The sequence below is a fragment of the Helianthus annuus genome, chromosome 11 (assembly GCF_002127325.2).
Source record: "Helianthus annuus cultivar XRQ/B chromosome 11, HanXRQr2.0-SUNRISE, whole genome shotgun sequence".
Taxonomy (NCBI): Eukaryota; Viridiplantae; Streptophyta; class Magnoliopsida; order Asterales; family Asteraceae; genus Helianthus; species Helianthus annuus.
In genome coordinates, this window is record NC_035443.2 from 107,893,494 (window position 1) to 107,910,606 (window position 17,113).

General features: G+C 37.0%; 1 protein-coding gene across 4 annotated transcripts; it reads right to left on the reverse strand.

Annotated features, from left to right (window-relative positions):
- Positions 1 to 5,942: 5,942 nt before the first annotated feature.
- LOC110865423 (guanylate-binding protein 5) lies at positions 5,943 to 15,752 on the reverse strand. 4 transcript variants are annotated; one of them, XM_022114667.2, is made up of 17 exons: positions 15,229 to 15,745; positions 13,508 to 13,610; positions 13,364 to 13,433; positions 13,241 to 13,279; positions 13,037 to 13,154; positions 12,903 to 12,960; positions 12,719 to 12,783; positions 12,595 to 12,601; positions 12,452 to 12,512; positions 9,726 to 9,785; positions 9,635 to 9,654; positions 9,488 to 9,553; positions 8,341 to 8,508; positions 7,169 to 7,426; positions 6,863 to 7,075; positions 6,491 to 6,762; positions 5,943 to 6,392 (listed from the first exon to the last, which is right to left on the reverse strand). In XM_022114667.2, the coding sequence occupies exons 1-17, from the start codon at positions 15,318 to 15,320 to the stop codon at positions 6,245 to 6,247; spliced, it is 1,818 nt and encodes a 605-aa protein (XP_021970359.1). In that variant the 5' UTR covers positions 15,321 to 15,745; the 3' UTR covers positions 5,943 to 6,244. The 4 variants fall into 4 exon arrangements, with proteins under 4 accessions (XP_021970359.1, XP_021970360.1, XP_035835334.1 ...); XM_022114668.2 differs by lacking the exon at positions 8,341 to 8,508 and having other exon boundaries at positions 6,049 to 6,392; positions 15,229 to 15,749; XM_035979441.1 differs by lacking the exons at positions 7,169 to 7,426; positions 8,341 to 8,508 and having other exon boundaries at positions 6,049 to 6,392; positions 15,229 to 15,752.
- Positions 15,753 to 17,113: the final 1,361 nt, after the last annotated feature.

Sequence of the window (17,113 nt, forward strand, 5' to 3'; positions counted from 1 at the left end):
CCTTTACATAACTTAGATATAAATTTTGAGGGGTTAGGAATGACAAAAACACGTCTATACAAGACCAGGGGCCATTTTTGATGAACTACAAAAGTCTGCCCCCAGCCTTGGCTTACGGACCGCAAAGGGCACCCCCATACAGTCCGTAAGGGGTGCCCAGCACAACAGTCTTGCCTGGCAGCTTATTGTGCAATCCCTTAGCTTATTGTGCAATCCCTTGGCCCCCAAGTAGCGAATTTTCCAGCTTTTAACCATCATTGGACATGTGTAATGATACTCCTCAGATCATGACACCTCAAGGGACACATGGCTTGATCTAGTGAGATCAAACTCACTATAAATAGCCAAGAGTTCATCCATTTTAACTTGCTCATTTCTTATTTTCTTCTCCCACTCTCTTGAAGCTTGTTTCCAGTCATTTGGAAGCCTCCTACTTGAAGTTCTGAATGTGTTCTTCAACACAAGTAAGTACTTTCCTTAGTTCTTTAATTGTTTGACTTTCGGTTCTGACCATTTTGGTCAAGTCAAAGTTCAAGTTGAACTTTGCAACTTGATCATAATCACGAAGGTATTAATCCCTTGCGATTGCATCTTTTGATTACCACATTTCGTAGGCGAAATGACGAGTCAAAGTTTTACGCGTTAAAAGTCAAAAATGCACAAAAGTGCATTTTACGACGAAAACGTTTTTGAGTAGTAAAAGTTAAAGTTTTGACACCAAATTAGTTTTATAATATTATTTAGATTGTTTTTTTTTTTTTTTTGCGTTTCGTTTGTTCCACATTCATGAGGCATGTCTCATGTTTGAACTAGTAAGGATATCTCCTTACTACTTGTTTTGTTTGGTTGTGAATATATAAAATCACCGGGGTAACCCTTTACCCAAAAAAAAGACATGTTCCAACATGTCTAACTCGTCATTTCTAGCTTGGCGCTTATTTTCTTAGTCGAAAGTCGAGCGGTTTGACCACCGCTTTGACTTTCGAATCTGACCCGTTTGGTCAACTTTAGGATCCGACCAAGACCTTTATTATGACTATAGTATTATAGGGAATAACCTACTGAGGTTATACCTTATGGTCATATTGTTTGGTTAGTCAAATGACGAGTCGACTATATATTCTTTAAAAATACCGAAAATACTCTTTTGCGCATAAATTAGTTTTGAACATATAAGATCAATATTTTGACATCTAAACTGATATTGCAACATATTTAAACTAGTTTTGACATATTAAACTCTTCATAGGACTTATTTAACCATCTGAATCCATAGTTACGTTTACGACCCGTCATAGGACTTATTTAATAGGGGTTAGTGAATGAAAATTGTACCCTCAAGTTCATGGCACGTGAGGGTGTCCTAGTTAGATTATAACAACCCATTAACGTTAATACCTAGGTTTGTTAAAAAATGAAAAGTTAATACCCTGAAATGTGATTTTAAACCATTAGTGCCTTGATTTGTGACTTTGTGTAAAGCACATGGACTAACCATGTATTTAACTCTTTTATTTTTTATAGTTTTTTTATTATATTTTTTTAATATGGATCGATCCGGATAGTGATCCATCCATTTACAATTATTTGGATATGGATCGGATCGGATCATGATCCATTATGTTGGATCATGGGTCGGATCATGATGCATTTAAGTTGGATCATTAATGAGTCGGATCGTGATCCAATCCATATGCCTACACGGACGGAAGTTCAAGGGGGAGTCCTGGCCCGTCAGGTTATGGGAGTTTAATTAGAGACGGGAATGGAAGATGGGTGTGCGGGTACATTGGGAAGATGGAGGGAGGACCGTATACGGCGCTTCAGGTTGAAATGTGGAGTGTATACAATGGCTTGTGTTTAATCCAAGACAAAAAAATTGTCTAACTTGTTGATCGAGACCGACTGTGAAACTGCTGGAGGGCTCACTATAGGCTATTATCAAGTTATAGATCATTCACTCAAAACTGTTGTCGATGCAATCAAGAAGATGACGATGGAGCAAAAGTGCACCCTAATCCATACGAGGAGAGACGGGAACCAGTGTGCAGATGTGTTGGCGAAATTAGACGGGAAACAATCGCAAGAATACATCGTGTTGGAGAAACCAGCGGCACTGTTGATGTCGTATTTGTTACAAGATGTGGATCGAGTTTCTTGTTAAATCGCCAAGAATATGTTGTTAGTAATCATTGTTGAATGAAACTTCTTTAATTCTTTGTTGAGACTTGACTACTATTGCTGTGAGATTTAATATATATAAGTAATAAGTAATTGTTCTACAATCTACATTATATGATTTTTAGTTTGTACGTAATGTTGTAATGTTTCAAGCTGGGTTTTAGAAAGTGCGCCTAGGCGCGAGGCGCACTAAGGCGCAGCGCTTTTTCCACAAAGCGCAAGAAAAGCTCATTTTTTTGGGTTTTTTGAGGTATGAGGCGCGCGCCTTATGTGTTTTGGGTGTTTTTATGCATGAAAGTGTTGGACAATAGGTTTTTTGGCTTGTAGGTAAAATCATATATAAACCTTAGTTGTAACTATATTTTGGATAAGGGATGCTAAAAACCAATGGGATATATATATATATATATATAAAAATTTATATAATCTTCTTGCGCCTCGGGTACGAAAAGCCCACCGCTTTTGCGCTTTGCGCCTCATTTTTAGACCTCGTCGCTTTTGTGCGTCTCTCGCTTTTTAAAACCAAGGTTTCAAGTGAGATTTAATATATATATATATATATAAGTAATTGTTCTACATTATATGATTTTTAGTTTGTACGTAATGTTGTAGTGTTACTTTCAAGTATTGTGATCTTGTTCAAAATAACTTTAGAAAGACAAAATCTTCGATTATAAAGAAAACGTACTCTTTTGTAACACCTGGTTTTAGGGGTGTAATATTTTAAATGAATTATATGTTTATTTGATAAAATGGATTATCACAGTGCTAAGAAGGCTTTCGGTGATCAACTAAGGGTCGTAGGTGTTGGCTCGGCGGTAGCTAGGAACACAAGGCGATGGTGCACCAGGTTAGAAAGAGAAAAGGTGACAGGAGGATGCGTGCGCTCAAGAGACATGGAACAGGACCGGTGGTTGTGGGTTCTGAATCTCACAACAGGTATGTGGCAGTGGTTTGTGGTGGATTTAGACAATCTTAAACAAGAATAGCCGACCGAGGAACAAGCTAACGTGTGGGTGTGATTCTTTATCCCCTTTATAAAGATTTTAAATAATTTTGGGCTGATTTATATATGAGGTTTTAAAGTGATCTTAAAGGATTCAGTGCGTTTAACGTTTGTTGAATGAAACGAACCTGAAAGTTGATCTTTTAGTGCATTCTGGACTGTTTGGATTAAGATCGATATCGATGAGTTTTTACACTTTAATAATTGGATCTTAGGAAAAGGGTTGTTGGTTGGTTGTGACTTGTGTGTGTGTGTGTGCATTGAATTGATAGATTGAGTGTTGTATGTTATATTGATCATGTTATGATTTTAGTGGCAGATAAGTGAAGTAATATGCATTCGGTTTGGTTATGGATGATTTACATGTGATAAACAACAACAGCAGCAACAGCAACAGCAACAGCAACAGCAACAACAACAACAACCATACCCAGTATAATCCCACCTATAGCGAAGCTATTGATAGGGTCTGGTGGGGAGGGTAGGATGTAGGCAAGCCTTACCTCTATCCTAGGGGATAGAGAGGCTGCTTCCAGTGAGACCCCTGGCTCCAAAAAAACCATAACCAAGACATAAGCTTCTAGAAAAACATATATAAGCACACAACTATTAAAAAAATGTGGAAAAGAAAAATAATAAAAATAAACACATAAATAAATAAGTAGTTGTTAGTGAAACTACGATGCCGGGAATAAGTGACAACTTATAAAAGGTTATATCACACTTCATAGAAAACGAAAAAATTTAAACTCATAAGACAAGAACCTAAACCAAAAACCAAGCCACACTCCTAAAAGTGAAGCAAAGTCCCCTCTGGAACTAGCACAATTTACAATAGTCATCTGAATTTATTTACAACATTTTTTTCATAATTTAATCAATATTTTAAATACTTGCAATTAACAAAATTCATCCATAAATACTGTAAAGAGATAAAAATAGCTCATTCCTACCATGGTAATCCTGCAGGCCTCACCACTGCGATTGGTATAAATGATTATATGAAAGTCCAGCCAAAATAATAAATTTAGCTTTACATAGTTCAAACTCAAGGCCTAAACTGATTAAGGGTGGGCGGGCTCGAGTTCGAGCTCGAAATAAACGAGGCAGCTCGTCTTGATTTGAGCTCACATTTAAACAAGCCTAAGAACGAGCCAATGAGGCGAGCTTGGCTCAAGCTCAGCTCGGTTACAAAACCAGCCGCAGGTCATTTCAAATCGAGTTTTTTTAGCTAGCTTTTTTTGAGGGAGCTATGAGCCGAGCTGCCAGTTTTTTAATAGCCCTAAAACTTAATATCTTTTAATTATGTATATATAACACACATATATACATATCACATCATAAATATTATCATCTATGTAACTGTAATAAAATTTAAATAAAGTATGTTATATATAAACTAAGAGACAAAAGGTCAAATACAAATACCCTTATCATACAAAACTTACGAATAGGGTCAATTGTAAAAAAAAAAAAAAACCGCGGTGACATTTTCTTAATTGTTTACTCGTAGATAAGGCACTTTTGGCTTTTTCATGCTTTTTGTAATTATTTACAGCGTTTTTTTGGCTTTTTCATGCCTTTCGTACGTTTTGTACGATAAGGCACTTTGTATGTGAACTTAACTATATATATATATAAGAATGTGATTTTGCATATCAATTAAAGAAAAGAGTAAATTACAACTTTTGTCCTTTAAGTTTACACCAAATTACAGGCGCTGTCCTTTAACGCAAAAGTTAACAAGTTTTGTACTTAATGTTCTAAAATCTTGCACGTTATGTCCTTTAGACCAAACCCAGTTAGATTTTTTGGTTAAATCAAATTACAAAAGGGTATTTTAGTCTTTTTACCCATTTATCTAATATTATTTAAGAAAATTAAAATAATTATTATTATAACTCTTTCTCTCTACCACCACCATCAACCGACCACCACCACCTACCATCACACCACCGCCCGCCAACCATCCACCCACCTTCAATTTAATCCACCACCAATCCCGTCACCATTCTGCCGCCAACCACGCAAATCTCCACCAACGCCACCCTCTTCAGCCTCCCAACCAACAAAAATCCAGATCTACAAAAACAAATCCAGACGCCTTATTCATCTTCGCATCGACCTCGATTTCCATACCAATCACCTAACCTTATCTGCCCCCAAATACTCCTCGCAAACACCTCCACCGTCACCGTCAGATTCGCCATCACCACAACCTCCCTCACACATCAATAACACCACAAAACTGTCACTCCTCACATCCGGATTCGCTGTCACCGATTGATTCGCCTTCACTGTCGGAGATGGTCATGGCTAGATATGGTAACTGTGATAGTGGCGGAGATGGTTGTGGCTGGAGCCTGGAGACGATGTATGTGTGTAGAAATGCTATTTATAAATAACATATACATAGATCTGAATAGGTTTGAAGTGAGATAAAGAAAGAGAAGAGAGAGAGAGAGGGGGGGGGGGGGGGAACGTTAGATAGAGAGAGAAGGGAGACTCTTTTTTCTATTTATAAACTCGTCCCTAAAGATAAGTTGTTTTACACAATAATCCCTGATGAGATGAAATGTCAAAAATGCCCTCATGTGCAAGGCACATGACTAGATTTAACCAAAGAATCTAACTGGATTTGGCCTAAAGAACATAACGTGCAAGATTTTAGAACATTAAGTACATAACTTGTCAAGTTTTGCGCTAAAGAACACCGCCTGCAATTTGAGGTAAACATAAAGGACAAAACTTGTAATTTACTCTTAAAAAAAGTTGAATAACAAACTATACGAGCTGAAGCTTGTAGCATTTTTCACGAACCAAGCTCGAGCTTCGTCAGACTAGACAAAAGTGTAACAAAATGGGTTCTTCCTCTACAATCATATAAATAACTTGAATTCTAAAGTTACATACACATCACAGTTTGTTCATCAAATCCTTCAACTACATGATGTTCTGTCAATTTATATATCATGAACCCATGTCACAATCACAGCTTTCTTCCTGCATTTTATTTTCAATAGTCAAAAGCTTGCCTCAAAATGCTATCATGGCCTATTATTCTGATCTATCCCGACCTCTTGAAGCGTTGTTATACAATGGTAACACTGAGTGGGGCCCGTGTTTTGGCTTGTGTTTCCTCCTTGCACAGCACCGCCAGTATACCAACAATACTACTGAGACGAATCCAATCTGTATCGCCCATCTGTATCGACAAACGTATAAAGTGTCACAATAGATATTTAATAACCGTGACAAATTAATAATTAAATAAATTATTAAGTCTAAATTTAGTAATTTTACCTGTCCAAATCGAGAACAGGGCTGTAAACAAGTGTTTCCCAAGTGGCTACTATACCATGCCAGACGGGATTGTAATAAAGAGACTCGGGTGACCAGAACATCCGTGTGTACGTCTCCAAAAAGATGAAGAGTATCCACGCCCCGATCTCAATCAAAATGAACTTTATGATAAAACGACCCACGATCACCATTACAAGTGAAAAGGCCACCAACCAATTAAATAGTCTGTGATTGTATTCCTTTATAAACGAAGACTTCGACTTTCCCATCATCTGCACATTCACAAAAAGTGGTCCAGTAGATGTCTTTACGAACGAAACGACCATAGTTTATTGATACCGAGAACGTTGAAGACAAAAAGCATATACCAACCTTCACCATTCGTTGCTCATATATGGTTTTAGATGGCCCGACGCACTCTTTTCCAAAACTTTGGTTGCAGTGAAGGAAGCCTGCGTTAAACTTGGCCATCGACGGTAGTCTGAGTACTTGAAGTTGGTCCATTTGGTCCTCGCACTTTGTATAGAGTGCCTCACACAGTTTTGACGACTGATATTGGTTTGCCATCACAAAATTCTTAAACATCTGCCAAGAAAAATATTAATATTTAGAACTTAATTTACAGTATTTAAAAGAAATCTAGTAAAGACTGTGTGCACTAAATGCTCAAATTTTTACCTTTTCGATATCTTCATCGAGTGTTTCAACGGATTTCTTGGCATGGTGACGGCCAAAATGTTGTTCGTCAAAAGATTTCAGAGATTCGGCTTTTGAAGCTTCATGGATGGATTGTAAAGATTCCTCGTGAATCGGTAAAATCACTTTCGTCATGCTATCCTCGTATAGCTTCAGACATCCCTCCAATATTTTCTTGTTGAATACCTCCACAAGAGACCCTGTTGAGGGAATCTCCCCCTTGTTTAATGCTTCTAAAATCTGAAGAAAAAAAAAATGATCAGTTTTCTAAATAAGAAGGGTTCAAAAATGGCGGAACCAGAACGATTTAGTTAGGGGGTCATCATAAGCTTATATTCTATACTGGTTCAAATTAGGGGGTCCATCTCTAAGTTTGTTCTTCAAAAACTCAAAATTTATAAATAAAAAATTCAAAAAGTTCCGGTGACCGGAGGGTCAACGGACCCTCTTGACCCCCCTCTGGTTCCGCTCATATATGGTAATTACATGCAATAAGAGCTTATAGTTGGATTTTTTACTTAAAACAACTGAACCGTTATTTTACTTAATAGTTTTGTAAACGTATCAATTTTTATGTAATAGAAAGAAAATTCGAATGAGGCAATGATTGCTCAGCCCAACCCAACCCAAACCAAACCATACCACTTTGATGATTTGATTCGTCCTAAGAAATAAGCTAAACACGACACGAATATTCGCTAGTTGACCCGAACATGACCCGTTTAACCCAATTATTTTTTCCGCATATTAATGTTTTCAAAATAAAATTTTACAGCAAAAATAGAGGTGTGTAAAACAATTACATTTTAATTATAAAATCTTATGTCAAATTCTCTTTTAATGTAAGTATTGCATAAAATACCCAACCAATTTAACCTATGACATAAAAACACATTTTGAAAAATATAGGTTATACGGGTCAGCCCGCCAACCCATTAGGTTCTACATGAGCCCGACCTGTTTAGCTAAACGTGTTCGCAGGTTCAACTTGAAACTGACTCAAACCATATTAGACTAAACCTAAACCCGAAAATTCATGTCAGGTCCGTGTCATGTTTTTGAGTCGTGTCTGAAATTCACACATAGGACCCGTATTGACAAATTACCCGACCCAGCAAATTTGTCATGCGTAGGGTTCTAATAAAAAAATGCACCTTTTCAAGAAAGGATACAAACTCGTTTCCATTAAGTGATTTTCCCTGTACAATCTTCGGACGAATAACAGATTTAACAACTTCTTTCAACTGCTCTCTCTTTTGGACATAACTCTGGTCAAGCTCCCCGTCTTTCAAGTCACACAGCTTTGTCCTTTGGAGATGCGGCTGCTCGTATACGCAGAACAAGAATATTAGCAAAGGTGGAAATAACCAACTTTTTGGATTAACATGTAGAGCCGTAGAGGTGCCACTTTTGACCCATCAACTTGCGTTATGCTCTATCGCTAACGGGTCAAACAAGTAAACTAACAAGAAAATGCTCAAACGGGGGTTGAAGGTTTCCCAGAGTGTCATTTTTATGCATTAACCACCAAATATCATTTCATTCAAAACATAAGATTATTGGTATATTTTTTATAATAATATAACTAGGTTAATTATTATTTACCTATTATAAATTAGCAACACTTTGTTGCATTAAGAAGTTGTACACTATGCTTAGGGAGGTCTTCAAAAAAAATATGAATGTTACACTTTTAACCCAACACTACTTTGATTTTTTACTTTTAAATCAAAAGTTTTTTATTTTTCCAATTTAACTTCACAACTTTTTCACTTTTAACTTTGGCCCCTATACATTTCATATCTCGCAAAATTTTCGTTTTACGTTTTGTTCTAAATTTTGCGAAGTTCGTGTGTGGTTCAACGTTTTTATGTTTTGTTTTACGCTTTGTTCTAAATTTTGCAAGTCAACTAACGTAATGTGTGTGTGTGGTTCAACGTTTTTATGTTGCCTATTTGTTCCTGTTTGATAGGTACGCCGTAACACGCAGGTCCTAAATAGAATTAGGGGCTGTTTGGTAGCCTCTTAATGACCATTCAGATGCTACCTCTTAATGGTTTAAAACCTCTGAATGAATAAGAGGTAACCTCAAGTCTGAATGGTTAAGAGGTAACATCTGAATGGTAAATCATCATATGTCACATTCTTCTACCTTCTCATTGGTAAAATTCTTAATGGTTCCATTAAGAGGTATCCTCTTAATGACCATTCAGAGGCTACCAAACAGCCCCTTAGTTATTATTTTCTATGTTTTACGTTTCGGTCTATTTTTTTTTTTTTTAATAATTAAAAGGACCATACTTGTGGTAAGCTGAAAGCTGTGCTATTGTCGCCCATGATAGCTAGAGAGTCCCGAATTTGGTTGACCTATTTTAAGGCAACGAAAAAATTCAGATATTGAGTTATATAATTCACATATGTCTGATAGATAACTGAAAAATTGGGTACCTGGTCAATATTTCTGTCACCTGAAAAACAATACACATTTATCTCAGTATTTAAATAATCCCAAAATATATCAAAAAGAAAGAGAGCTAACCATCATGGTTAGGAACATGTCGTAGAGCTTCATCTACCATTTCTTTTACAGACTTCCCCTCTGTAACAAGCCAAATGGAATGTTAAACAATAACTTATAATGCTACAATGGACTGTTAGAAATAGAGAAACTGAAGCTACAACATATGTGCATTACTGCATGAGTTGATACCAGTGGTCTATACAGGTGGAAGGATGCTTGGTTTAAAGGGTGCAAGCCGCAAGGCCCACCAGGGTGATATGTTTCTATCATCACGTACCCAAAACTTAGATAGTAAAACCTTTAGATACGATTTTATATATAAATAACCTCTTGTACAACCTAAAAAGCTATATGTACAAGAGGCACTCCCGATTTGCGGCCCTCATGTGGTCAGAAAGAATGACTGGCTCGCCTGACACGCCATCAGGCGCGCTTTTTAAACTAAGGCAGATTCGGATAAAAAGGTTAAGTGGTTAACATTTTTGGGCAGGTTTGTTTGGCCAGTCAACACCTTTTCACCCACTCAACTTGTTTCTATTTTAGTGGAATCTTTTAGCCTAACCCATTTGACGAGCTAGAAACAAAGCCTGACGGACCCCTGACCTAACCCTTATAATATAAAAAAAATTATAACTTTAAATAACAATCTGAATTTTATTTGACAAAGCAAGTTAGAAGGGTTTATGCACTTCAACAAATTTTTAATATGACTTTCAACGAGTTTGACCCATTCAAACCGTTTGATCTGTTTCCTTTTCAATCCTAACCCAAACCAACCCTGATAGGAGAAAATCCCCGAATCACCGGTTCAAATCAAACGGTAAAATAAAAGATAGATCTACGGTTCGTTTTGGATACAGATACACCACCAAAACCAACAGTAGGGCTGCGAATCACTTCCGAAGATACAGAAATCACCACTCCGGTTATGAATTCGGGTCTAAGAACACCACTCAATATGCCACAATTGAGCTAGCATAGACACAATCAATTTAACTCAAAATCCATTGAGATAAACCAACCAAAGAGAAAATCTCATACTCAAAACATCCTGTCTTTTCCATTAGTGAAACCATACATATACCAATTACAAAATAACTTCTACTAACTACCTAGACCACTACTAAATAAAACTACCTTTGACCACTTACCACTACTACATGACTTGAAATAAAATAATAAAGATAGAAAATTGCATGGAAATAAAATAGCTGGGATATGCAACGTGGGCTGTAACATGCTATCACATATCTGACTTGATCCAATTGCAACCCACTTGACTGGGCTGTTGGAGCGGGCCTGGGTTTGGCACATGGGTCAGCCCAGTCGATGTTGTTTGCCTATCATCCTCCCCTTCTTGTGAAAAGTTTGTCCTCAAACTTGGAGCATGAATATCTGGTGGCGGCTCAGGAGGTATTTCTGATGGGTATCCAATTTTACATAGAAGCTTGTGCATGTAGGGTATTGGTCGACTGCTCGGAACTCTTTCAACACATGACGCCCACATCCGCTCCAACTTTAGGTTGATTTCAAATGTGCATGACCACTGCCAAATAACCCATTTAATTGGCTGGTTAGATGGCACCAATGAGACCATATCTTGTTGACCCAAATTTACAACATCCTTCATTTTATAATGAAAACTTGAAACGAAGCCTTCCTTCTCATAATCCACTTTCATGTGAAGATTCTGGGAAGCAGGTTCTTTCATTTCTTTGAGCCCATTTGGGAATAACTCCTTGTTAGTCTCTGACCTGTACCATTCTATTCCGGAAAGGGTACAAAAACCGGTTTCACGTTGAAGGTCCCCCTCTTGATCGGCAATCCCGCTAATAGCTCGTTTCACAAACAAGTATTCTTCTTCATCGGCGATGGTTCCATCGTCATCGTATCGAGGTGCATCATCATGTTGGGCAGAAAGGAACTCTTCGGAGGCTCTGAACTCATAATACTCAGATTTGATGATAAAAGTAAGAAACATTTTTTTTTTTTTTGGTTTTCTGAAACTTTGAACTGGTAGGAGATGGGATTATGGGAATGGATCAAAATAGAGAGTTTTTGAAGGAAAGTGAGTCGAAACAGATCGCTTCGGCTCTGATACCAAATGATAGGAGAAAATCCCCGAATCACCGGTTCAAATCAAACGGTAAAATAAAAGATAGATCTACGGTTCGTTTTGGATACAGATACACCACCAAAACCAACAGTAGGGCTGCGAATCACTTCCGAAGATACAGAAATCACCACTCCGGTTATGAATTCGGGTCTAAGAACACCACTCAATATGCCACAATTGAGCTAGCATAGACACAATCAATTTAACTCAAAATCCATTGAGATAAACCAACCAAAGAGAAAATCTCATACTCAAAACATCCTGTCTTTTCCATTAGTGAAACCATACATATACCAATTACAAAATAACTTCTACTAACTACCTAGACCACTACTAAATAAAACTACCTTTGACCACTTACCACTACTACATGACTTGAAATAAAATAATAAAGATAGAAAATTGCATGGAAATAAAATAGCTGGGATATGCAACGTGGGCTGTAACATGCTATCACATATCTGACTTGATCCAATTGCAACCCACTTGACTGGGCTGTTGGAGCGGGCCTGGGTTTGGCACATGGGTCAGCCCAGTCGATGTTGTTTGCCTATCAAACCCGTATTATATAAATGGGTCAATATTGTCACTTCAAAGTTACATAAACGAAAAGAAAAAAAAAACTTACGTAAGAAGTCACGTTGTATAAGCCACAAGAGTTTTGCTGGTTCAAACGCCACATCTTGCCCCTACAATTATATTCAGGTCTAACGAGTCACACACTGAAAAACTTCATCTCATCATAAGCTTACCAAGTCGGTCAAACTTTACCTTTACTCTGTTCATTGACAAGAAAAAACAAAAAACCAAAAAAAATCAGTTTGGCACTAAACGCAAATTTAAACGATGGCATGATCACTAAAAAGCAATGCATCCGCTTCTAATAAAAATTAACCTTCCATAGAACTCTTCAGCAAGCTCAACAGCAAATGACAATCGGGATATATCAGCTTCACGTATCTGAAAAGATTTAAAAAAAAAAAAAAAAAAGAGTATCACCAATTATTGCGTCGTTGGGTTTGAACCTGGCCAAACCAGAAAACTAAAAAAAAAAGAAAATAAAAAGAAGAATAACAGACCGTCTCAGGCAAATTGTATATAAGAACAGAACTCAAAACCGTTGCGAGAGCAAATATTCTGCAAAAACATAATCCATAATTAAATTATATCATAAGAAAAGAACAAAAAGATAAAGAATATATTTGTGTAACACCTGTCATCATAGACGTTTGATTTCCCTATACTTTCGAACCCCTCTGTGTCAAGATAAAAGACAGATGTTTTCACTCCATCAATATCCATCTCAACCGGAGTTCCCCATACCCATATTCCTATAAAAGAATAAAACCTGTTTTATAGTAATAGTAAAGTATAATAAAACAAGCCGAAAAACTCAAGGAAATACGCGGGTAAATACCTTTAGTTTTAGTATCGCGCATGTGGCCAACACCAAAACCTGCAAAGTATCAAACTTCAGAGCATATAATTTTGTCAAACAAAATTAAAACGTGTGCCGTAAAATTAGTACAGATGAACATACCTTCATAACAAGAAAGTGAGAGAAGCTGGTTAAGCAAAAAAGACTTTCCAGATCGATATGGTCCAATTACCTATTAAGAATCAAGACACCCGTATAAGTTGATCAAAGACTTTGTACCAATTATAAAGGCAATATGAAGCTTACGGCCACGGCTGCAATAGGATTAGTTATTCTACGAATAGCCTCCAGTCCTTCACTAGAAAGACGGAGTTTTGTATGACCAGGATCCGGTTCAATGATAGGAAACCTGTACGAAGATAATAATATTTATTACAAATAAAATTTGATTCTATAGATTATAGTAATTTAATTTCTAACTCTGATCCTTGAATTCGAGAAACCCCCAATCCAAACAAGGGATGCCAATTCCGATATGACACAAGCCCGACATAAAATGATGAAAAAACGAGTTTAGGTTGGGTATACAAAAGTCAAAAACGCATCTGACCCGCCTAAACTAGACGGCTGTGGTTGTGGACAAACAGGTAAACCAGTCAGCTAGTTTAAAACTAGAATTAAAAAAGTAAACATGTATATATGTATAACCGTCTAAATAAACGGGTTATGTGGGTCCTGTACACATGGTTTAAGCATGCCCAGGTTAGGGTTGAGTTTTCTAACACAATTTATTAAACGGGCCGTGTCGGGTTAGGCAATGACAACCCAGCAACCCAGACTCGAAACAAATTGCCACGCCTAATTTTCAAACACGGCTAATTAAACAGGTCATGTTTGGGTTAGGTGATTTCAACCATTGCCACCCGTAAAGCCCAAACACCCCCTTAAACTCTGACACTCTTATACCACAACAGGAAATCGCAAAGCTAGCAAGTTTTATGTTACATCTTAGACAGTGCGGTACAAACAAACCCCATGAGACCACACGGTGTGGGTGTGGTTTTGTGTCGTTTAGGCCTTTCCACGCCGCACACACCACTTCGGGCATGGCGTGGAAGGCCGTGTTGTCGTTGGGGCAGTACATTTTCCACCAGCGTGGAGGCATTGGTTGGGTCGACATGGCGTTTGGCTGTTGGTGTGGCTTATAGCCGTTGGACCCCAACGGCACATTTAAAAAAAAATCATTTAATTAAAATATTAACTCCCCTATATAGAAAACTCAACTTTTTTCACCTTATTCTCTTCTAATCAGCTGTATACTTTATAAAATGTCTCTTCTTTTTATAAAAAATAATGCATCCACAACCGCAATTTCGGTTTTTTTAAATTATGTATCATTTTTTAGTTAAATTATGCTATCCTTTTTTTTATTATTGTTAATTATTATATTAGTATTAATGCTAGTTTTTAAAAAAATTAATAGATTTTATATAATTTTTAAATAATAAAAAAAAGTGTGCCGCGTGTCGAATAACGCCACACTTCCACGTCCCGTCCCACTCCTCCCGTTTTTGCACCAAACCACTTTTCTGAGGCGTGATGTCATCCACATGTCGCATAACGCCCCGTTTTCATGCACTCCACACCGTATAGTCTTAGTTAAAGTAAACCCCCAATAATTATCATCACCCCACCTATGAATTATCAAGCGTCATCACTAGCCTAAACAAATACATATAACCTAGTACTATAAGTCTACAACTAGATCCCTTTATTATCATAAGATTATCATCCTATTTCTCTACAATGGACTTACAAGCAGAATCAAGACCTGCCCTTTGACTTTGGGAGTCAAACCTATAACTTTTACATGCAATCAAACTTCATGTTAATTTAACACAAAACATTCCTATCAACCCCCCCCCCCCCCCAAAAAAAAAAAAATAATAATAAAAAATCATTCAATTTCCAGATTCAAAAACAAGAACCCATATGTTTAAACGAACAATAAATCAAAAACTACTCACGCTTGATTGAAATCATCAATCCCAGAGACCCAAAAGGAGGATAAGTGTAGAATAATAAAAAAGCAACCGATCCACCACAAACTCTTCGACATTTTCTGAATCAAACGAGCATATTATCTTGCAAATGCCATATAAGTAAATCTTGAAACCTGAATTGGGTTACAAAACGTGTTGTGGACGCAATGAGGATAGAAAAGAAACAGGAAAAGGGATCTTGAAACCCTAATTTTGGGAAAGATTGCGAAGAGGGTTTTCGTGTTTTTAAGTTTTGAGGTGAAGTAAGATCTGGGGATGATGATGGGATTGCAAGGAAAGGTGAAGAATTTTATAAATTTTCCTTTCTGAAAGATACCAGAGTATCATACGATTATTTCTGAAAGTGGTGTAACGTTTGGTGATGGTGATCTTGGTGGTATTCAGTTTCAAATCGTTTTCGTTTCTTCTTCAAATACTCAAATTTTAAGACCGAGATGGTAGTAAGATTTGGTCCTAATTGCTGGAAATTGGGTTGTTTGTATACGAGTCAAGCTAGCTTGTTGATTTGTTTTTCTTTTTCTTTTTCTTTTTTTTAAACTAAATGTAAATTTTAATATTTATAAGCTATAACTCAAACAAGACCATGCGTAGTGGTTGGGGTGAATAATGTTCCACTCTTGGACGTTGTCCATCACGTGTCGTCCTAGTCAGCAAAGGGCCATTTTTTTAAAATGGGTGTAGTGGGGATATGGGTTTTATGTTAATAGGTGTGTAGAAAATTAAATAAATAAAAAAAAACAATGAAAAAACTTTGATTGGACAAAGAATAGGAAGATGAAGGGTGATTGGACAATCAAATGGGGGCAAGGGCGTCGAATATAGGACGCCCCAAACTTTTTTTTGCAAAAAAACGCCCACGGGGGCCGAGGAAGGGCGTGGTTGGGCATAAAAACGCCCACAAGGCAACGAGTACGGGTGGTCTAACAGTTTAATTTTAATCTTTTCCGAGGCTAGGTTTTATATCAATCTAAACTCCTTACACGCTCGTTCGGCTAGGTACGGAATATGTTTATATTTTTGCATTTACAAATATAACATTTATTGTTTTTTATATAATTAAATTTTAAAAACAAACAAGTTGGCTCGGATCGAGCTCATATTTCAGCTTTTTAAAAATAACAAGTTGATTAACTTGGAGTACGAGCCCAAAAGCTATATTGTCTCGGCTTGCTCATTAAGCAACCCTTGTTTGTTTTATCGTTATATCAAAGCATTTTGCACACGTCTTGTATTCATATCACATGATTTTGCCAATTATGCAACTAGATTATTAGTTCATTAGTATGATTCAGGCTTTGATACATTTAGTTAAATTGAATACTAGGTAAAGTTTATATTTTGTAGATTACTCGATTTACCTTCTTGATAAAATCCTCTCATTTATAGCATTTTTTTAACTTCATCAATATGTGACTCGCCATCTGACATGCGGCATGCAATATTCCATAATATTATAACGAGAACGTGGGGCGGGGCACCATGCGGCAAACCTATTCAGAGTTCGAAGCCATGTGGCAACACCGCCACCACCCCCAGGGTTCGGCTAGAATCCATTATGTTTGATTTAACCATCAATTAAATACAAAGGATCAGCTCACATAATTGATAACCAATATGTTCATTGAATCGAAATACTGAGTTAAAGTATCAATCTCACTAAAGTTTTTTAATACACTTTGTTTATCAAAAATCAAAAGGATGTCTCAGTACAATCATGATCCTCACAACACTAGATCCAATAACAAGCCTCCAATGCTTGTCAGGTCTGAATACAATATCTTGCAACGTCGGATGGCACATGTTCTTGCCTAATAAAATACTAGATGTTGGAAGTCCGTTATATTCGGAC

Coding starts and splice junctions, on each gene's coding strand:
- LOC110865423 (XM_022114667.2), bottom strand. CDS start 15,320: ATGTCGAAGAGTTTGTGGTGGATCGGTTGCTTTTTTATTATTCTACAC. Junction 13,611..15,228: donor ATTGATGATTTCAATCAAGC/GTGAGTAGTTTT, acceptor ATCTTCGTACAG/GTTTCCTATCATTGAACCGG. Junction 7,076..7,168: donor TCGATGAAGATATCGAAAAG/GTAAAAATTTGA, acceptor TTTTCTTGGCAG/ATGTTTAAGAATTTTGTGAT.